We start from the raw sequence: 22,415 nt of genomic DNA on the forward strand, positions 1-22,415 counted from the left end.
CCGCGTCTCCCCTGCAGCCCCGCTGCCAGAAACAGCGCCGTCTTCAACACCAGGGACGTGCTCCGGGGTGCTCCCTCTTCCCTGCTCCACTAAACAACGTGCTTCAGGTTCCCTGAAAAGAAAGAGACAAAGATGTTTCCACTGAGACGTAACCCACGATGCGCTATCTCAACCTGGGGGGGAGGCTGACTGCAGAGGCCGCTTCTCCAGGTAACCCCTACTGTGAAGGGCGGGGAAAGGCCTTGGATTTGCACGAACACAAGGGATGGGGCCGAGCCTTGCAACTGAGAACCGAGACCACAGCAATTTTACTTTTTTTTTCTTAATCTTCTTAACAAGCCAAGGGAAGCATGATCCAAGTCACTACCCGACATACTGTGGACAGCAGTCCCTGTGCTGGGAAGATTTCAATAAAAACTGGCTTTAATTTGGGCTGTCTGCATGCCACGGTCTTAAAAGAGCTTGGGCATGTGGCTCCTATTAAATCAGTCCGCTCCTGAGGACTCATCCCGTGCAGTGCAAAGCGTGGCATACAGGACAGCCCAGGCTTGCCAGAAGAGCCCATCTTGTCTGAGCTCCACTTGCTGCCTGCTGCTTTCCCAAGAGCTGCCTAGATGAGGCCAGGCAGGGGGTGAGGGCTTCCAGGTATCTGCTTGTTCTTACTTCTCATCTCTTCTGTCACCCCCTGCCTTCCTCGATGGGCTTCATGAGCTGGCGCAGGTGGAAAGGACGAACAAGGCCACCAGAGTGGCTCGAAGGCTTCTTCCTTCCCCAGGGCCGCCCCCGAGGAATTTTAATTCCAAGACACTGGCCACAAACCAGGAGATCCCAGAACAAATAGGGGTTCTCTGCATACTGCCACTGTGCCAGCCTGTTCCACCATGTCTTGCAAATGCTGAGATGGTGAAAATGGGTCCCCTGTAAAAATCAGATCCATTTCAAATGACGTTTAGCCCCTTTGTTTTTTGTTTCCTTTCTCAAAGTTGATGAATGTGAAAGTCTTGGTGTGTGACACATGGAGCTTATACGTTGCCACTTTGACCTGAGAAGCTTCAGGGTACTTGGCATAATGCTATTATACGCTGGTCCCTCTGAACCAGCAGAGCTGTCTCGGGGTGGAGAACTCACCTTTGATGGAATTGAGGATCTCTTGAATTCTCTGTGGCTCATTGCGGTCTGGTCTGCAGCTCGGTGTGATCTCCAGCACGTAATCAGGACCATACTCCGTGAAAAACTGCAGGAAGGAGAGAAGAGAGTCAAAAGAGAGGTCTCTGGCTGCCTGAGGCTGCAGGATGGCTCCCCACAGGTACCTGATTGTGAAAAGGAAAAGCATATTTTCTCCTTCTGAGGGGAAACACATAGTTCAAGTATGCCAAAGTCGTGCTTCTGCAGTGCCTCTGCCTGCTTGAAGTTAGCGACGGCGACCACTGGGCAACACCTGCTGGTATGACTGTGCCTTCCAGCACCTGGAAGGTGGAAAATCCGAGTGCCTCCACGTTAAAACGCACGTCTCTCCAGGCTCAACAAGACCCACAGCACCTTTGCACGATCACGTAGAATCCTATATGTTATCACTAGCAGTCTTATTTCATCAGCAAGCAACACAGATCGTGCATTATTTCCTTCCTAGCGAGTCGTTCATTTGATCTATGCTATCGATAGCATCAGGATGAGATTCCCTCCATCCCCCAAACCAACATGGGACGGCAGGAAGCTGCATTCTGCTTTGACTGCTCCCGGCTGATTAAAGAACCAGTGCACACGGGAGGCACCAGCCCTGCAGCGCACGCTCAGCTCCCTAGAGCCCAAATGTTCCTTCTACCAAGTGTCTCTGCGGGCAGCCCCGGGACTGACACAGTTTTCAAGCAGTCTGTTCCACACATCTTTCCCCCTCTCGGCCCAGACAGCGCTCCGGGGAGCCCTTGCTGAAATACTGACAAGCAGAGGAGAACGCTTAGCATTTTTTCGACTTAAAAAGAATGAAAATGGCTACAGTAGAAGGAGCCAACAGGTTCTTGGGGAAGCCCTCACCAAGGGCTGGAGCCCTAGTCTGGTTGAAGTTTGCACTCACATAGTGTGTGCAGGGAACAGCTTCTCCAAGAGCACACAGGCTCTGCTGGCAAAGCTCACAGCCAAGCTCTCTTGTTTGAAGGAAAAAAAGAGGAAATACACATAAAATCTTGACTGCAGTTTTCATGAAACAGCACGCTAAAACCACAGTAGTTGTAGACCAAGCAGTAGCTGCTCTCAGCTGCGTGTCACACAGGCGTTGGGACAGCAGGTTTTGTGTGGTTTTGTGCCATCAGTCCGATACGTCCAAGCTGGGCGATATGAGGCACCGCTCATTCTGGGGAAGGAGCTGTTCTGCATCTCCCTGTGATTTCAGTGGCATCAAGAGGAGAAATTTAAAAATTGGGGAGAAGTAATAATGTCTTTAAATGAGAAGGGTATTTTCTTGTGAGTAACTCCAGATCTGACAAATATGCCAAGAGGAAAGAAGAAAAAAAAAAAGCTATCTTACAAAAGTCTAAAATTGTCCTCCCGATTCCAGTTCCGATCTGAAGGAACATGGCTGAAAGGGAGAGAAATACCCTGAGAGCCAAGCAAGCTCGCTGCTTCACAGCCATGTGCCTCAGCAGTGCCCCGTCCCAGCCGTGAACTCGCAGCAGCTTCCTTGGAAAGGCCAGTGGAGCCCTGGGTTTGTACAGCAGGAAAGTGCAGCCTGGACTGCGGTCAGGCTGATCCCATTCGGGAAGTCGGTGCCGAACGCAAAGAGCTGCCCAGACTGACAGCTCCACTTCCAGGTTCTGTGTTAATCAGAATAGGAATTCCTATTTAAAGCAGAGAAAATAAGAGATCAGGAAGTACCAACCTTTGTTTCTGTGCCTAGGTGCTGACAAGCTATTAAATCACTAGTGGGTCTTTGCCAGAAGCAGCAGAATAAACCTGGGAATGTGACAAATGGACACCAGCTCCGTGCCCACACGCACACGTACATACCTAAGTACACACATTGTCCACACTACTTTCCTTCAAGTTATCTCATAGCTGTGTAAATATTTCACCCAACGTGCCCACTAGACTTACTAGCCAATCTCCCACCATTGGGACGCATTTATTTTCAAATCTGCTTCCAGCAGCCTACCCCACACATGCTGACCTGCCCTTGCAGCACTGCACAGGCAGCCTGGGTTTATGTCAGGGAAAGATTAGAGGGCAAAAATGTGCAGCTCGGAAGGACTCCCCACATATGCAAAGCCAGTCAGCAGGAGCTACTGCGGGATCTTCTCTCTGGAGGCTCTGCAAGATTCAGGCAAGATGATAATGTCTCATTCTCAACTGCAAAACAGCAGCAATCAGGCAGCCCCTCAAAGCACTGGTGTGGAACCTGCAGTAAGATGAGGAACTACAATATCTTCTACTAGTATATTTGGACAAAAGGAGGAAAAAAATACAGTGAATGTACTCTGCATATACAGTGAAATCACTGCGAGCCAAGGAGCAACTGAAAGGAGGAGAAGGGATTTCCATCAGCAGGAAAGGCTTTGGAAAGTGCCTCGTCCAGGCACTGCAGCAAGGCAAAGCAAAGCACTGCCTAGCTCCTGACTCCCTTCTATCATGCTCTGATGCAAGGTGAATCTGCTAGAAAAAGATAAAGTGCATTTTATGTAACGCACTGACCCTCGCAGCCTCTGAGCTTAAGGGACGGAGAGGGACCCCTCCTTGCCAGCCACCCTGGAGGGGTGCGAGCCTGACCACGAGAAAACATCCTCCCTCCACCCGTCAGGCTGCAGTTGCCTTCTGAGCACAACTTGTGAGTCCCTTTTCACAGCTCCACTCATTTACCAGCCTCAGCTTTTAACCTCCCGCTGACAGGTAAATGGCTCCGGTCAGCAAGGGCTGCAGCGGAGCCTCCAGGAATAACACTTCCTCCAGAATGACAGGCGGATACGTTGGTTCCTGCATTAGTTGAAAGGCTGCAAAACAAGGACTGGAAAATAATGCAGAGCTGTTTCCTATCATAAACTTTAGGCTCAGGAGAGGCAAACAAAACAGCTGCCTGACGGCGTGTTTGCGCTGGCCTGTGAAGGAGGCAGCACATGGTTCTCTGACTGCTGGGCCTTCGCGATGCTGCACATGAAGGCCCAAGAAATGTCACAGCCTCAGAAGACTCTTCACTCCCTCTGCCCCACATGGGTTTGTATTTGAAGACAGTGAAATCCGGAGCATTTTAGCAGAGGTTCAGCATTTTTAAGGCTCCCTGTGGAAGGCTGGAGCTGCCACAGGCACAAGGGGCACCGTGTTACTGTCAGAGGCCCACCTCTGTCATAGCATCATTTACTGCCCTGCTCTTTTTCCCAAAGCTGATGGAGAAGAAAAGAATGAGCCCTTTGCAGGCTGGGGATGATGTTTTCTGATGTTTATGAGGTTTACTTGGCTAAGCCTGGAATTAGCAGCATCCTCAATGCCCTAGAGAGTCTCCTGTTCCTTGAGATCACACAGCACTGTCCAGAAATGTCACCAAAGGCCAGAATGGTCCTATCACCAGCACTGGGCAGGTCGGCAGTGCCACTCCACAGCCAAGCTCTAGTCCTTCTCCTCAAGCTGACCACGCCGACAATGTCAGTTTGAACCATCTCATACAAATCCATGTGGACAAACCTGAACTTACAGATATTTCTTACAATGGGTCTGGGCTTGTCTTCCAGAGACAGTGCCTGCGATCAAAGGCAAATCTCCTGCCTTGACTCGGAGAAGCCTTTCAGCACATTTGTGTGCTGCAGCCTTTCTCCTACCAGAGATTCGGGCACAGACCTCAGCCACTGCCAAGCAACTGGGTGCGAAGCAGCTGGAGAAATTACTCAGGGTTTTGCTACACAGCTGCACTGCTTCCCATTTTACTTGAAAACATGAACACAAATTAACTGAAAGATGCCATTTCCAGCTCAAATGAGAGAAGGCCAGAAAACTTTTATGGTGGAAGGAAGGATGGCAAGAATGAAATATGCACACTGCAAAAAGAGCTGCTGGAGTCCCAGATCGTGAGGTCTAGGTCCTGAGAACAAGTGGGTGTCATCTGGGAATCACACTGGGAATCCTGGGACAAAACCAAACAGAGGGACCTAACCAAAAATCTGAGCACGTCCTGTTATGGAAATATCTTTGAAACTGGAATTTTCCTAAAGGAAGTGGTGGAAGCCCAACCGCTTCCATTATCTAAACCCAGATAAAGCCCCAGAGCATAAACAAAAGGGAATGTTTTGCACTGGGTGCCAGTTTACTTTGGAGGGGGAGCTTTGATATCTTCAAGCCATTATTTTTTCCATGTCTAGGTTTCATGAGCCTGTTTTTTTTTCTTTTTTTTTTTTTTTTTTTTTTTCTTCTAATTCATTTCTTTTTAAATTAGAAGTCCTGGTAACTATTGCCAACCCAGCACATATCATTATAGGTATCTTTCGACAAACTTCCCACCAAAAAAAAAAACAGTAAAGCTTACACACTGTAGTACACAGGGTGGGTAGAATTGGCAGAAATAACCTATCCAGAAGTTTGTCAATGTTGGATTGTATTAGGCAAGCAGAAAGCTCAAAAGATGCAGGATGACAGTGCCGTACATATGTAAAATCCATCCATAGGATTGGTATGTTATATAGGTATAGTTATGTTCATCACTTGAAATCTCAGTGCTACAGACACTATTATTGCACTGGACCTGTTGTCCTCATTCCCTGGAATGGATCGGCCTGCTCCAGGGGGTTCCAGGTGAGGACAATGCCACATCCTATTTCTTTTGGATAAGCCATGTTTTGCAAAACACCTGGAAATGTCAACAGGGAAAACCCTAGGATACGCATCCATAACATATTAAGAAGTAAAGAAAACAAGGACATTCCCCATGGAATGCACAACTAAGCTGAGAAGTGCCTGGCCAAAGGACACGGTTATTAGTTTTAGTAATTTAAACAAACCATTGAACAAAATCACTAAAGAAATGCCATGAAGAACTTTCAGATTCAGAGACAGTAGGATATTTCTTGGCCATAAATCACTGAAAGCTGGAAGAGTATCCTGAGAACATCTATTTGCACTGATGTTTATACTCTGAGTCTGCTCTTGGCCACTGATAAAGGAGGAGACTAAACTGACACTTTTGTGGACAGCACTGCTCACTTGACGTGGCGAAGGAGGCCCAGTCCTCCCCGTTGCATGCCCATATTTATTATTTAAGAACATCCCAATGAAACAAGGGGTAAAATGTATGAAACAACTACACTTGCAGTGAGTGCAAAAGCAGTGCAGACACGGTCTGGGAAGAAAGCTTGCTTGGGAAGGGGAAAAGGCCCTCTCCAAGGAGGGCTTCATTCTGCTTCCCAGTTCTCTTGGGTTTTGCTGGGGAGCTTGCGCTTCTTGGGAAGCCCAGGATGCGCCTGTGGGAGCTGCAGCAGCAGGAACAAAGTGCTGCTTGTTCCCTCAACAGGGCCGAGCTGCTGCTGCTGCTCCAGCCCTCCTGGGGTCCCTTGGAGAAGATGGACAGCTCAGGAATGGGACCGTGTCCAGATTGTGTTACCTTAGCAGGGCTGCAGCTTGCCCCTTTGATTGCTGCTTATGAAAAGAGCATAAAAAAAGACAGGATTGAAGAGGGAAGACCTCTGCAAACTGGCCCAGGGCACTCGGTCTGCCCCAGGACCTCCTCCCACAGTAGCAGTGTCCTCTGTCACCACCCCCTGTGCCAGGCACTGGCACTCCATCTCCCTTCCCCGAGGCATTTGGCTCCAGCAGTGCCCTGCGAGCGCTGCTTTGTGGTCCCGAGCCCTGAACACCCTGCAGGCTGCCTGCTGCCCCGACACAGGCAGTCAGCAGCTGATCCACAGCCTTTGGGTCCCGCGAGTGCAGCCAGAGCACACGATCCCACAGAGCCGAAATGTCCCCAGGCGGGTGCAAAACAGAGCTACGTTTAATCCTTTTCTGCCTTGCTTACACTGCGCGCTCGCAGAGCAAGGATGCATAGTCCCCTGGGGCTTCCTCAGCTGGAGGATCCCAGAGCACGGAACCTTTCCAAAAGGTCCGAAGCACCCAGGACACTCAGTAAGGCCATTCAAAGCACCACACGCTCCTCCTGAATCTGGACAGCAGACGATCAGATGCCCCTTCAACCCGGCGTGCTTCAGTGCCCAGTGTTTATCTCGCGCTCTGGGCAGTAACATGAGAGCAAACGCAAAAGCCACTTTACCTCCTGCTTGTCGGGCAAGGCTGCCCAGGCTCAGGGCAAGCTGCCAACAGGGCTCTTCAGCAGGCAAAGTTCAGCCATCTCAGTTTCAATGCAAATGACCTTGCAGCATCCAAAATGAAAGCATTAGAGGGACCTTTACTCCTGGCTGAGTAAATATTATGTTCAGCATTATGAAATGATCCAATTTAGGAGGAGAGAGAGGGGGCAGATAACTGCATCAAAGTTATATCAAAGAAAACAAACACAATTCCTCAATGATCCTCTCAGGACAGTTGGTTTCAGAAAATGTTGATCTTGGTTCTAGTTCAAGAGCTAAAACACAGACTATCTCCGATGGGAAGAGGCAAGAATACAGATTTAAAACTGATAAAGGAAATCCTTTGAAAAACTGTGGGCCTTGGCCTGTGTTTCTGGGCTTCAGGATACTCCATACAAACTGCTTAATACATTTCAAAACAGGATTATACATTGATATGAAAAAGAGCATCTGGAGCTATTAGTGAGCATAGAAATTAGGCCCTTGGTTTCCTGCTAGAGGACACGAGCCCAATGCCCAGCTAGGGAAGACAAAAATTTCACACTGATGCAAAGATACAAACTTCCTTACTGTGAGGCAAGCCCACAACGGCCATATGTGGGCAAAGACACGTACGTGGCACCCGGCTCTTGCCTTGCTCCATTGCTGAAGACCTGCACAGGTCACAGAGAGCTGCAAGTGATTCCACGTGCCTGGGGGACACACTATAGCCCCCAGATCTCACTTCCAGCTGCAAATCAGCTCTCAGGGGGTTCTGCAGCGGATAGTAAGGGAACAAGCCCAGCCACAAGGAACACTCTTCCTGGTGCCTTTTTATTAGCAGCTCATAAGCACCTCAAAGCCAGGAGCCAGAGAGCACATATCCATTTTTTCTACTACATAAGGAGCAGAATGATGTATAAGCAAAGCTGTCGGAATGGCAATACGGCTACAAAGCCTTTCGTGGTAGTTCATATAAACAGCATTTTGCCTTTGGAGGACTCCCAGTCAGTAAAGTTTGAAAGTTGCACCTGGTGCTTTCTTTAAGCAGGTGAAAGCAGCGCTAAAATGTGAAGTTTGAGCAAGGTCTGTCTCTTCCTTTGCAAAAGCATGTGCACATCCTGAAGAGCTCCTTGAGCAAACAGGTGAGCTCCCCATCCCCATCCCCTCTGCAATCACCTGAGGCTCTGAAGTTGATTGGCTCTGAGATGCCTCACAAAAAGATGCAGATGGTCTGGGTTTGGGGAACAAGCAGCCACTATGTAGCTGGGACAGTGCAGTATTGTTACAGGAGGGTCTCTCAACAAAACGGCATTGAGCGGCGAGGACGCGGCCGAGATTAGGTGGAATGGCTGAGCTCTCTCACCCGGAGAAGGGAGGGATTGTCAAAGCCTTACCTCGTGGTCGGGGATCTCGGAGGACAGCGTTCTGCCGAGGATGATCCCCGTCAAGTATGTCCAGCAACGAGCTGTGTTGGCAAGGTTGTAGCCTCCTGTCTCCAGCAAGAATTGAGATGTTGGAAGGGGCAAGGGAGGAGAGGGGGAGAGGTTTTACTAGAAGGAACAAACTGTGAGGGTAAAACTAGCAGCTTGCAGAATAAAGCTCCTTGTTTCACCCACCCAAGCCACGCACAACCACTGCATTTTGCTCCTGCTGCAAGGTCACATGCAAAAGGTCCTGCAGGAAAGGGGGACGTTCATCAGTGGGCTCTGGAGCACCACCACAGATGTGAGGACAAATGCGATCACAGAAAGTTCAACTTGTAACTGCTTTCCCAGTAAATGAGGTCTCCTCGTGAGCATGGCAATGGTCAAAACTGGGCATGTCCTCACAAGGAGGAACTGTGGCTTAAAATAATTTAAAAGATCCTAAAGAGCTTCAAGAGGTGTTTTTTTTTTTTTTTTTTTTCTTCCAGGAGAGGATGACCATAATCTTCAATCTTCCCCTCCTTTTGCTTTTCAGGAAGCATTGACCTCATCCTGCAACTGCAACGTGTCATGTCTTTGCAAGCTGTGGTGCTGGGACATTGCTTTGTTGTTTTCACCATGAGGAAGTTTTCTCACATTTCTTGGTAAAAGTCTTGAGGTTTCTCTCTGCTTTAAAGGTGCCTTTCCAAAACAGTCCGTACCAGGTATATTATATTTTAGACTAAGCATACTGTATTCAATCTGAGATTTAAGGCCCAGAGCTGGGACGGTCTCCCCAACAGAGCGTTTTTTATAGAAACACTGGGTTGCAAGAGGCCTGCACTGTGCTCTCCCTATGGGACAAGCAGCTGGCATAGACTGGTCCACTTTAGCTTTCACTGGGGATCGAGAGCCCTGCTACACCATGCAAGCAGCCAGCCCTTCTACAAAGCCCCAGCCTGCATCCAAAGACAGTAGGTTCAGGAACAGCACTCACTTTTAAGGAGAAGCCCTGCAGGGCAGATGAGCCGCGCTGGGACTCAAGGATGGCATTGAGAAGCCACGGGCAGAGCTCACCAGGGTTAAAAGCCTCTGCTCTCCTCAAGAGGAGCTAAGTAAAAAGCCTCTGCTCTCCTCAAGAGGAGCTAAGTAACTTCTAACTCAGGATTTTGGGACCAGCATTGAGATTTGGACCTGATGATTGCAAGGATCTCGTGTTGTGTAAAAACAGCACTGTAGCAGCTATAGTGCCTTCCTCATGATGACCACATGAGCCACCCTTCTAAACTCAGGTGGGTTTGGAGTCCAGAGAGCACATTCCCAAGGAACGGCCACATCAGGAGAAGCCTGCTCCTCCAGGGACCCCGAAGCTCACGCGCGTACTCACCTCCTCCCAGGATGAGGGTCGCCAGCTGCCACTGCAGCACGTACTTGAGGCACTTGCCCACTCCCTCGGGCGTCATGTTGAAGGAGCACATGGGGTCTCCGGCTATGGTGTCTGCCCCCAGCTGCAGCACGACGGCGTCTGGGTTGAAGGCTGCATACACCTCCTTAAGCACGCTGCGGGAGAGGCGCTGGGGTGAGCACAGGTACCCGTGCCAAATGGATGCTGCTGCCTTGCTCAGGGCTGCGGCGGCCAGAACCTGCCCCCCTTCCAAAACGCCAGGGCAGAGGTAGCTCTGGGAGCCCCACGCCTCAACGTCGCGCACGTACCGCAGGCTGGCAGCTTCACAAGCGCTTCACGGAAGCGCTGGGCCCAAGGCAGGGCCTTCCCACATACCCCAGACCCTGACAGACCCACAAATAAAAGACTTCACTGCCTCCTTGCCAACCATTACTTCAACAACATCTAAAAAGTAAGGTGAAGACACTATAAAGACCCAGTGGTTTCTTGAGACAAGACCTCAAAGAGCTGCGGTCTTGCCACTAAACAGAGGCAGGGACGAAGCCTTAATCAGATGATGTGTGATCAGTGCTGGGCTGGGGAAACCTGCTCCTTGCCCTGCAGAGTCCTTCTCCCTGGAAGCCACCTGGTGCCTATCAAGATTTCCTGAGCCTCCACTTGCTCTATCCCACACTTGTCACGTCAACTCAAACCCCCAGAGGGTTTGCCTTCACCTACACTACTAAACCCAATCACCTTTTTCCAGACCCCGGCATAGCAGTGCATCTCTTTTCCTCATTGGAACAGTTAGGATGACTGAGGAGTGGTGACTGGTGAATAAACACTCCTGAACATCTCTCTCAAAGATGGGAAAAGACAAACAGAGGAGGATTCTGTCCCACTTCTCACTACACTCTCCCATATGGCTCTTAAGGCAGAAAAGCACTTCCCTGAGGATCTAGCAGACGCTGGAGCACGGCAAGGATGGCATCCTGTTGACCATTTGCTATTAGAAACACTCTCTTGGAGAAGGCTGCTGGGCACATCGTGCATTTGGTTCTACTTCAGGAGATTTTTGGTATTTAGAGGAACACAAAGGGAATAATACAGTTCCCAACGCTGTGCTGGGGAGCACAAAACACAGGGCAAATAAGGGAGAAAAACATGTTCCTTTCTCAATAGTGTTTTTAATTCCCTAAAGTAGAAGCAGATGTGATCCGTGGATTGAACGGTTCTGCCTTGGCTAAGGCAGCAAAACAGAGAACCTGAGAATCTCCAGATCCCAGCTGATACGCAGTTACAAACCAGTCGGGAGCCGCTCCCTGGGCAACTCATTGAGTCACTGCACCCTGACAAGGAAGCCCACTGAGCAAACGCCCTCGGTGAAGGCAGAAGTCCGTGAGCAGGAGGTCACCAGCCCTGTGAACACCACAAACCACGGGCATACAGGCACCTCTGGAGAAAACCCGCACACAAGAGCACCAGGCCATGCTACGTTACATAGGTGTCATTTATGGCAGCTATAAGGAACCACAGGAATCATTAGCAGCTGGAGAAAAAACAAATATACCCACATGATGATCTACCAGCCAAAGATAGGGTTATGAAGATAGTGTAGGGTTATGGCTTAGTGTAGGTATAAGGTTAGGGTAAATCCGAACTAGGGATTATAGAATCATTATGGTTGGAAAAGACCTTCAATATCGAGTACAACTGCAAGCCCTTCCATACCAGGCCTGCTAAACCACATCCTTAAGTGCCTCAACTAAACATTTCTTGAGCATTGCCAGGGATGGTGACTCCACCACTACCCTGGGCAGCCCTGACCGCTCTTTGTGTGTAGAATTTTTTCCTAATATCTAACCTGAACCTCCCCTGATGCAACTCGAGGCCATTTCCTCCTGTCCTACCCATAGCTATTGTGGAGAAGAGACCAACCCCTGCCTCATTACAGCCTCCTTTCAGGCAGGTGTAGAGAGCGACAAGGCCTCTCCGAGGGATGCGCGCTGCGTTTCCTCCTCTGCTCACACAGCTCTCCGGCTCCAAGGCCCACGTAGCGCTACTCTTTTTTGGAGCAAGGAGGACCAAAACTGACTTGGACATATATAAACTGTTCCCAGCCACTCTGAACTAAGCCTTGAGCCAGGACTTCTTAATATTCCTCAGCAAGATCTCCCAGCAAGGATAGAGAAGAGTCTTTCGGCACATCCCTGCAAGTTTTTCTTGGCTGCATTAGGACTTTTAAACCAAGTTCGCTGCCTCCCAGGGCTGTTTATCTTCAAAGCACATTACAGATATTACCCAAATGAAAAAAAAAAATCCCCCTGACACGACGGCATTTTCTATAACTCCTGGGATATCCATTAATGCATGAAGATAGTTTAGCTCCCTTCTCTGCACTGTGCTCAGGCAGAGCGCAACTCCTCCTGGTGTTTTGGAAAGTCAGAAGGGCTTTTCTGCAGCCTCAGCTCCTTCTATTTTTTTACAGGCACTCACGCACAGGCTAAAAGTTTGACCTGACGATGAAGCTAAACTGACGGAGCGCCAGCAATCCCTTCCACCCGTGCTTCCCATCCCCTTCCTTCTGCCTATGCTTCAGCTGATCCCCCGTAAGCAGTTTGCGAAGTACCCTGGTGAGAACTGCTCCGGTTCCCGCTCCCGGGTGCGCTCCGTGGGCTGCTCCTCGCGGTGCCTCCCTGCGGGGCGCTGACGAGCGGGTGCTCCCTGCTTTCCAGACCTCCCCAAGACGCTTCTTTCACCAGCATCCAATTCATTCCCCCTCAGCTCCCCAAGGAAAACAGGGAATGGCTGCCAGAGAAGTGGCCTTTTGTTACCGGCACAGAAACAGCCTGGGAAACTCCCTGCTCTTGCTCCTTGCACTCCGAGGCTTCCAGTGCTCTAAAACTTAATTAAGAGAACTGGGATGGACAAGATGAAGCAGGGCTGGCCAGTGCAAGGCTAGTGGGAAAAGCAAGCTGGAGGGGGAAAGAGAAAGGCAGCTTTCCACAAAGCTGTTGGCTAGCATTGCCTCTGAGACATGCTAGCCCTGTTTTGGAGGCCACAAGGTGCTTTTTAAGCCTTCTGCACTTACACCTTGAAGTGTAAAAAGAGCCAGCCACCTTTCAGGAGTCTGAAAGGTGGGATCCACCTACAGAGATCCACGTTGCCACCAGGATTCTGCAGCTGCCCATGGGATCAGATAAAGAGGAACTGGCTCTGCTTGTGGGAGTCACATCCCTGAGAGCAATCAGTGCCACCAGGCTGGGCCACCACCCGGGCCTCTGGCTGCTGAGATACATGCCCAATCCAACCATCCCTCCTTCACTGTGTAAATACTGAAAATACACTGTAAATATAGAAATAATAGCATCTTTCTTGGCTACATGCAAGGCATGCCAAAGCACTGGTGCTACAAAGGTTCTGCCTGCTTTCTTTGGAAGGAACTCACATTTCTATCTTGTTTCGCCACTGAAAAATGGCCACAATCCAACCTCCAGATAAGCAGATTTTTGTCGTGCAGCTCAGCCTGCCCTAGCTAACGTCAAATCCTCCTCCTGCATCCACCTCTATGCACAGTATTAACACAGTGGGTGTGCATCATTTATAACAACACAGGCAAACACTGGTCAGATTTTTTTTTTCTAACATTACCGACAGAATCAGAAAAGAAATAAATGATTCAATCCTGGTAGAACTGAGTGCCAGTTTGCAATATGAAATGTTATAGCAATTTAAATACCTCAGATTTCTTTTTGTCTTTTGAATGTCTCTGGATTATTTCTTATTTTAGTTTTCTGCACTTATAACAATGTCTCTCACATGTGGCACCTTTCTTTTGAGCTTCAAAAGATTAATATCCAGATTCCAGGTAAGTATACTGACATACCAGCAGAATGGATTTGATTTATTAATTTGGGCATTTTTTGGAAGGTGATCAAACAAGTGAGTCATTCGGGATGCTCTTATGATTAGCCAGACCCTCGTAACTTTCCTTTTGCTGGAGAAGCTCTGTGAGCAGCTCGGCTCCCCGAGGGCTGTGAGTGGAAACGTGCCCGGGCTGCGTCTCCTGCCCACTGCAGCAGCCCAGCACCCAGTGCTGCTGCTGCCAACCCCACCCCAGCCTGGAGGCTTTGCATCTCTGGCTGCCTTTGCCTTCAAACGTTTAGAGGTACATCAGACCTTCCAGGAAAAAATATAAAATGAAAAAGTCACACTTTGCCCCTCTTTCACACACAGTAGCTATTATTAACACTATATTTTAAGTGGCGCCTGAGCCATTTGCTCTGCAGAAACAATAGGCACTTATACATGGGTCATGCCACCCACAAGTAGGGTAGGAGTTTATCTACAACAAAAGCAATCAAACACAAGCAGGGTAATTTATGGAAGGGCAAGTTCAAAGGGTACATATTCCAAGACCCCATGAGCAAACTCCTTCTTTATTTAGGTCATTGAGCTGCAGTGGTTAAGTCTCCATAGGGACAAGGGAAGCAGTTACCCCCAAGACACAGGGAGAGGAGACGGTTTTGCATCATGTTTCCCTGGCTTCTTGTTCTGGGAACACCTGAGCTGACAGCACCTCCACCAAGAAGAATGGGCTGCCAAGGAGCAGATCTCCTCTCACCAGCAGGGGACACCAAGGAGAAGAATACGAGGAAATGCTCTGCACAGGATGTAACGGACTTACCAAAATCCGTGTCAGAGCAGGTCACCAGCTCCAGTTCCTATCCAGCTTTGGAAAGCATAGGCAATTTGAGCTTGTAATGATCCTCTGGCATCAGCTGGGTGAGATACCCATGATCACACGTATGATCATCTCCTGGTCAGGACAGAACCCTTCCTGTTGGCCCATGAGTTTTCAAATTGCTTTTTAGATGCTTTGTTGATACACAGCTTGAAACCTCTGGTAGGACCTATGCAGACAACTGGGAATGTCTGCGAGAGGCTAGTCCTGCCTGGGCTCCAAACTGCCTGTTTGGCTCCCAAAGCTGCCCGGCCTTTAGGGAACACAAGCCCCAGCAGGAAGAGGGCTGCTATGCCACGAGCAGTGGGACTGCCCTACACATCCTGAGCAGTGATAGCCCTCAGCTGCTACGGTAAGAGGTGGATGTGCTACCACATCCTGCAGCCCTCAGCTAACGTTAATCTCCCCTAGGAAAGGGCCAGGCAAACAGCTCAGCTTCAGCACGGACAACAGCTTGCGAGATACATCACCGTCAAGCGATGCAGGGGTCTGCCAAGAGGCAGTTCTGTCACCGACAGAAACGGCTTCGGCCTTTCATTCTTCTGGGACAGACAAAAGGTGCTTTGAAAACATTTGTAGCTCAGCCCCAAACATGTGTCTCACGCATGTTTAGGAGTTCAGAGCACTTATTTGAAGAAAAGTGTCCAGCCAAGAGTACAGAAGTGTCCAGCTAAGAGTCCTATGAAGAGTACGTTTCCCTTCCCTTAAACACACAAGGCTGACCCACAGCACGGAGACCTTCCCTCCCACGACAAAGGCTTCTGTATAACCAGTTCACCCAAGGATTTGGACGAAGCCTCTGGAATGTCTGAGGATTATCTGTGTTCATCGTAATCAAAAACTCTAACAGGGGAAAGGACAAACCTTAACCTACAGGAAAGACTTTAATTAAAAACAGTAAATAAATAAATAATGCTGTGCAGTCTCTGTTCTCTAAAAATCCCTTGAAAACAAACTGTATCAGAGCAAGAGGGCTTACGTTTCACAGATCTGGTAATACTTCTCATCCTGGATGCCATCTTGAATAGGCACATTCACGCTGTAGTAGCGACCTTTCCCCAGGCCAACATCTGTCACGTCACCAGTGCCTGGACAGCAGAAACGTCTCACAGTTAGTTTAGGCAGAAAAGGGATCAGCTGCAAGAGAAAGAGGGTTGGGATGTCTCATATGAGAACAGGGAGCCAGGGCTCAGCCTGCTGGTGGCCCTCTTGCCATCCCCAAAAGGAAGGGCTCTGATGCACCTGGTTCTAGTCATCTGTCCTATCCCAGAGCTAAGCTTTCAAGTCCTGCAGGTTCTGGCTTTCAAGGGAGCTCTGACTGATGGCAGAAACTATATCATGCAGAGAAAGGCTGCCACAGGCAAGGGATCATGGCACCTCAGAAAGGGCTCTTGGACTCTGGGCATCAACCATCATCCAGCTAGGAGAGTTCAGAGACCATCATCTTTTAAGAGCAAAAGATGGTCCTATGGTTAAGGGACAGGCCAGGACTCAATGCCCTGGACAGGGAGGCAGTGAGAAACCTCTGCTGAGCTGAGAGGACGAGAGCTCCCTTCCCTAGTGCCTTGTCAGTGATGTGTAAACTGAAACAAACCTCACAAGTTCAACTTGCCTGGAAAAAATCCGGGTGAAAACTTGTGCAGAGAAACAGTCATGACTTTCGAAGTGAAACTAAAGGCATCTTCAACACCTATGGAAAGGGGGGACAGGAAAAAAAAAAAAAAAAAAAAAAAACACACAAGCATTCATGGATCTTTCAGGTAAGTGACAGAGCCCAAACACCTAAATGAGCCGCTCAACAAGTAAGGGACAGCAAGCAGAGCAGAACTAATGAAACAGAAAACCAGATGTGGCTCAATAAATCTGTCCTTAAGAAGTGGAGACCTGCATTCAGATGCAGCAAAGGTCACAATTGAAATGAATTTGGCAACTCTCATGCTAACCATAACTGAATGAATCATAATACCTCAGAGAAGTGCCTGCATTAGCAGCACTGGGGGGCTGAGGGAGGGAGCTGAGGGAGGCTGCCTTGACCAGGGCTTGGTTCTCATTAGAGCCAGAGCTACTGGGCTCACATTCTCAGCACTGCTGCAATTCAACACAGTGGGTTTTTTTTTTGTTTTTTGTTTTCTCTCTCTTTGTCTAAAAGACGTATTAAAATAGCAAGGGTAGGAAAAGAAATAACAGGAGAATTTAACAGAAACCAAATGTGGGGGGAAAATGGAGTAAAATGAAACACACCATAAAAGTTAGGAAAGCAGGAAGTGTTAAATGGTGTTGAAATAAAGTCCCTGAAGCAAAGAGCAACTTCAGCAAGAGCTGCTCTGGCTTTAGTTTTATAGCATCAAGCCTTCTTTTAAGAGTATCATTTATTACTGACTGCTTCCCTCTCATAATCCTGCACTGGTGACAATAAGCAATTAGACATTATTGGATGGGAGATGAGGGGCTGGGAGAGGTCTTCTTGCTGCAGAGCCTCTGACAGAGGCAATTAGCACACATCACTACTGCAGTTTGCCACTTCGGATACATGACTGCTGCCCAAAAGATCCTTGGGGGAGGGCAGGATACTTCAGCAACACCAAGCTGACAAGCAGGCTTGTCTATAATCTGGGACAAGGTAGAAGGGGATTGAGGGAATCTGATTGCACTGAAAGGAGATAGTCACTGCTGTTGCAGCAGAGAAACTCCACTGCACCGACAGGCTTGCACCTCTGCTGCTCCTCCCTCAGTCTGTGCTGCTCTGCTGTGTGCAGCCTGCACTGGCCTTACCATCCCCATGATGCAAATCCAAGTCGATGTAAAGGACACGGTCAAACTTCTGGCGCAGCCGCAGGATGCCCAGGACAGCATCGTTCAGGTAGCAGAAGCCAGAAGCTTCGTCCCTGTGAAAAACAAAGGTCACGAGGCTGAGCATCACCACCACGACCAGCGCTGCCCTCGCGTTTCCCACCCTCGTTGCAGGGATGGAGAAGGACACGCAGCTCTGCTGAGGCCCAGGAGCCGTCAAGGGATGGGTGAGGAGCAGCAGAAATCAGAGCACAAGGCAACACGACCGCTCGCGCTGGCACTGCCGAGGTGCAGGCTCCCACCAGCCAGCTCTGCTGAGGAGAGGCTCTGCAAGGCATCTCTGCCCATTGCACAACCCAAACCCCAGCCTTCTGCAGCTGAAGTACTTCCAGGCAATTCAGGGCCACTGGAAACGTCAAGGCTGCTACCAAGCATGTTTCCCTCTGTCTCAGCCCCACTGTGGAGCCCCAGCTGATCATTTTTCTTTGAGTCCAGGCTACTAGCCATCCTGTAGCTGCTTGGTCTGGGTCACAGCTCCTGAGAAGGGCAATGCTGAAAGAGAGGGAGGAAGGCACATCCCTCCAAAGAGGCAGCTTGGATTCAAAGCCCAGGAGGCAGGGAATTACTGAGACCAGCAGCTATTGGAGCCAGAAACATTAAGCAGGGCAAAGATGTAACCTGCAGAAATTTCAAACGTGATATTTTTATTAAAAAGACAGAATGGGGGGACTCTGCATTAGGAACTAGATTTTAGCCGGTGTGTAAGATAAAGTGTCTCAGATTAAGAAGTCACATAGATTTAGACAGAGATGTCTTCTGAGAGTCAACAAAACCAGAAAGCAAGGGGCAGTAACTGCACTTCTCAATGGAAGGAAGTGGGTGGAAGATGCAACGAGACTGCTGGCAAGGACCTGCTCATGCTGAGCTGCACTGCATCTCACAGGGGAGTCTTCTCCCAGATACAGGGTTACACACACAAGTCTGGTGGCAGTTGGTCACCAAACACTCCACAAGACCCTAAAAATAAAGCTGAAAGGGCACAACTTGAATTTGTTGGAGTCTGCATGGAAAAAAATTCTCTCGTTTCTGATGATGCACCTGATAAGCAGCATGACCTGAGGACTGCCCCAAGAGGCAAGTACCAGCACCCCTCACACCTGCCAGCCGAGGCCCAGGTTACCACAGAATGAGAACAGAACAGTTCATGACAGGTTATTGGCCCATATCCCACCCCCAGCCCAGAGGGAGCTGCACCCAGGACAAAACAGAGCCCTCTCTGTGCCAAGCAAGACTTTTGAAAGGTTTTGCTAATAAATGTAAATTCTGGAGGCCTTTGGTATGAATAAAAATAGTTCACAACATGCTTCAAACAGCTACTAAATGTGGCACAGGACTCTTCAACCTAGAAGAGAGATGACTCACGATGGATATGACAAAGGTTTGAAAAATCATGAACAGCACAGAAAGGCTCGTAGGGAACAAACACGCATTCTGCCTCGCTGCAGGAGAAGGAGGAGGCGTGCAGTTAAGCTCGCAGTTGACAGGTTGAAAGTAAACAAAAGGGAATACAAGGCTTACTGACACCACAGGCTCTGTGTGACAAGAAGTCATGAGTGCAGTGATTTAGAAACAAGTGTTTTTAGCCCTGAAGAACCACAGTACTCAGGGACAAAATTTCTACCTCGCTGCTGTTCTGGAGGTTTGACTATTGAGAGCAGAGTTCAGAGCAAACAGTCACTCTTAGAGCATGGAAAAAAAAGTAGAGGTCAGTGCTGCACTCTCACTCCTCTTAAGAAAAAGGCACAAAAGATAAACATTCATATTCTTTTCTGGGTTTGAAGTAATACCTATCATTTGTCTTTTCACAGCCCTTCTTCTAGGGACCACAAAGTGCTTGGCCAAATCAATTCTCCCTTGGCCTCCCGGTGATTAGCAGGTATCACTGGATAGAGGGCTCAAGAAACCACGGAATACTACTGCCCGAGAGCCACGTTTCAGTCCACAATAGGATCAGCGCCGGCAGAAACCACTGGGCACTCAAGCCTCTGCCCCACACCAGGACCTTTGTTATCCACCTCCTGTCTTCCCACCTTCCTCTCTTCTACTCAATCGCTTCACTCTGAGGGTTCCCAGGGCAGAGCTGGGGGCTAAGAGGGTCAGACACCAGGTGAAAAAAATATAAGGGAAGAGATTGTTTTCTTACTTCTTTGCATGATGCCACCCTCCAGGCCAGTTAATCGCTACCTTGCACTTGCCGTCCAGCAGGCACTGGGCTGCCGTGATGGTGGCTCCTCCTACGGCTGCCGCGTAGTCAAAGATCCCTTCCGTAGCGGGGCAGTCATAACCTGCAGGCGAGAACCGGAGCATCACCCACGGCGCCCATTCCCTCCGGGAGAAGCGTGTCCCCTTTGCCTGGAGCTACCAATGCACAGGCACAGCTCTGACTCCCTGTTCGGAGCACGCGGGGAGGATGGCACAAGGTCCCCGCAGCAGATACCGCATTCGGACGCACGCAGCAGATCCAGGTGCCGTAGGTAGCACAGATAGATATGTCAGCAATCAAGATGTTTTCTTGTGCTCAAATGGCTCTCGGGAAGGTCTTGAGCCAACTTCTAATACATGTGCCAGGCCTGCTTGGACCCAATACCAACCTTGGAAAAAAAAACCCACCTTGCTTCTTTGGATAGTCCTGACACAGCAACTGAGGTACATTGTCCTTCTAGAAACTGAGATGTCCACAAGGAAGCCCAGCCTCCTTCAAATACAATCTTTAGAACACAATCTTATCTCATTCCCACAGCAGGCTCCTTGGAGCCACCCCCCAGCTCAGCTCAAACCCAGGGCTGCACCCAAGGAGCAGCAAAAGGCCCCAGCAGCCCCGGGAGCTGCACCCAGCAGCACGAGGGGACCCTCTGCTGGCCACACTGAAAACGTGGGTGGCTGCTCCCAGCTGGAAGTAGGGCACTTGGCTACACCGGATCAGCCTGATCCTCTTTGGAACCCACCAGGGCTGCTACAATTTGAAGCCTGTAGCTCTCTAGTGAGTGTTCCTGAAAAGCCAAAAAAAAAAAACCCTCTATGTCATCATTTGTTTACATATGAGGCAACAAAAATCAACTCAGCTATGAAACACAAACTTTTCATCTGTCTGTTCTGGACCAGAGTGTTCTCACAATGTTTACAGTTCCTGAGCAAAACCATGTCCTTCACCTGCAATCACACCCTCACAACCCAGTAGCCAACTTCAGCTCATTTCCTGCCTCACATCAGTCCCGGCAAAAAGGTTTTTAGATCTCATACACAGCTATCTCCTGCAAAGATACAAGAGCTAAAACAGAATTCAGCTGGCCCCTGGTTCTGTAGGCTCTGGAGAATGGCTTTTTTTTTTTTTTTTCAGTTGGCATGAACCAAATAAGCACCTTGTTCAGGCAATTAACGCACACTGGAACAAAAGAGTTAGTGAACAGTTGTCAAAAAAAAAGGCACTACAGTAAATCAAGAAACACTGAAGAGAAAAAAAAGACTCTTCTCTCCAGGCAGCATGCAAAGCTTCAGGTTGAAAATGAACTGAGCACCTTCCCTTCCTCCACTGCCAGAGGCTCTTACCAAGCCCATACTCCGTGGACTCGGGGTGGTCGTCGTCTCCCTCCTCGCTGACCTTCTGCAGGTGCTGCAGGTAGGCGTCCGTGTGGAAGCTCGCCATCTCCTCCATGGAAGCCACTTTGGGCTTCACTATCCTAGCCGGAGAGGGTAAGGAGGACAGTCAGCACAGGAGGCTCCAGGATATCAGGATAATCCAGGATTACTAAACAGCATCCCAAGATTCTTTTAAGATGTTGGGAGATTCTATGCAAGGAAAGCCACGCGAGGCCTTTCTTTTCCCCTCCCCACCCCCAATTTCAAGAGCCTAATGGACTACTAAGGAGTCGCTGCTCTTCTTCATCAAACTTCAGTTTCAACATCAACCCTCTTGCAGAGCCTTAACAGCCCGCCAAAAGTCTCCCAAATTGCAACACGGCAAAGCAACGCGATCGCTCTCTGTGTCAGCACTTCGGGGGATTCAGAGCGGCTCCGGCAGGGATGGCAGCTCCGTCCCCGGCGCTGTGAGGTGCAGAGCGCCGCGCTGGGACGGCACGAGCACGGAAGGGCCATCTCAGTCCCGCCTGGCTCGCTGCAATCGGCGGAGCGGGCGGCCTCCTCCTCGCCCCTCGGAGCGACCCGCGCGCCCCACAAACCGGCCGCCAGCGGGGGCCCGGCAACCGCTCCACACCCTCGAGCCCCGGCAGGGCAAGACACGGCCACGGAGCCGCTCACCTCATCTGGTCGAGCAAGGAATACGCCTCAATCAGCGAATGGACCATGCTGGCCTGAAGAGGAAGAAGGGCAAGGTCAGAGCTGCTCTCGGGAGCGCCGCTACGGGCTGAACCGCCCCCCAACCGCGCGGCACCGCGGAGCAAACGGAGCCTGCCCCGCGCGGCCTCCCGGCCGCCGCCCCCGCCCCAGCAGGTTCCCCGGCGCGGCGCTGACCCGCTTGGGCACTTTGCACAGGGAGTCGCAGAGGGCCACGTACTCGGCGCTGTGCACGTACACGGGCGGCGGCGCCGCCATGCCGGCACCGAGCGCCGCCCGCCCGCGCGCGCGCGCGGGGCACGCCGGGGCGGGGAGTGCCGCCGCGCGCGGGGCACGCTGGGAGTTGTAGTCCGCAAGGGAGCAGTTGTAGTCCCCATTGAGGACAGCCTCCCAACCGGGGTCGCCCCGCGCCCCGCCAGCCCCGGGCACGGCGGGCGCGGCCGGTTTGTTGCAGCCTCCCACCGCCACCATCAACCCCCACTGCGTGGGTTTTT

General features: G+C 50.1%; 1 protein-coding gene across 2 annotated transcripts; it reads right to left on the minus strand.

Annotated features, from left to right (window-relative positions):
- Positions 1-23: 23 nt before the first annotated feature.
- HDAC8 (histone deacetylase 8) lies at positions 24-22,198 on the minus strand. 2 transcript variants are annotated; one of them, XM_088527480.1, is made up of 11 exons: positions 22,099-22,198; positions 21,886-21,938; positions 21,178-21,308; positions 19,775-19,916; positions 17,554-17,666; positions 16,394-16,471; positions 15,761-15,869; positions 10,041-10,213; positions 8,645-8,739; positions 1,129-1,234; positions 24-112 (listed from the first exon to the last, which is right to left on the minus strand). In XM_088527480.1, exons 1-11 carry the CDS (start codon positions 22,177-22,179, stop codon positions 90-92), a joined length of 1,104 nt encoding a protein of 367 aa, XP_088383606.1. In that variant the 5' UTR covers positions 22,180-22,198; the 3' UTR covers positions 24-89. The 2 variants fall into 2 exon arrangements, with proteins under 2 accessions (XP_088383606.1, XP_088383607.1); XM_088527481.1 differs by lacking the exon at positions 24-112 and having other exon boundaries at positions 1,128-1,234; positions 8,645-8,743.
- Between the last annotated feature and the right edge of the window lie 217 nt (positions 22,199-22,415).

Source organism: Tinamus guttatus, unplaced genomic scaffold (genome assembly GCF_059628265.1).
Source record: "Tinamus guttatus ecotype Peru unplaced genomic scaffold, ASM5962826v1 Tinamus_guttatus_pri_ptg000287l, whole genome shotgun sequence".
NCBI lineage: Eukaryota > Metazoa > Chordata > Aves > Tinamiformes > Tinamidae > Tinamus > Tinamus guttatus.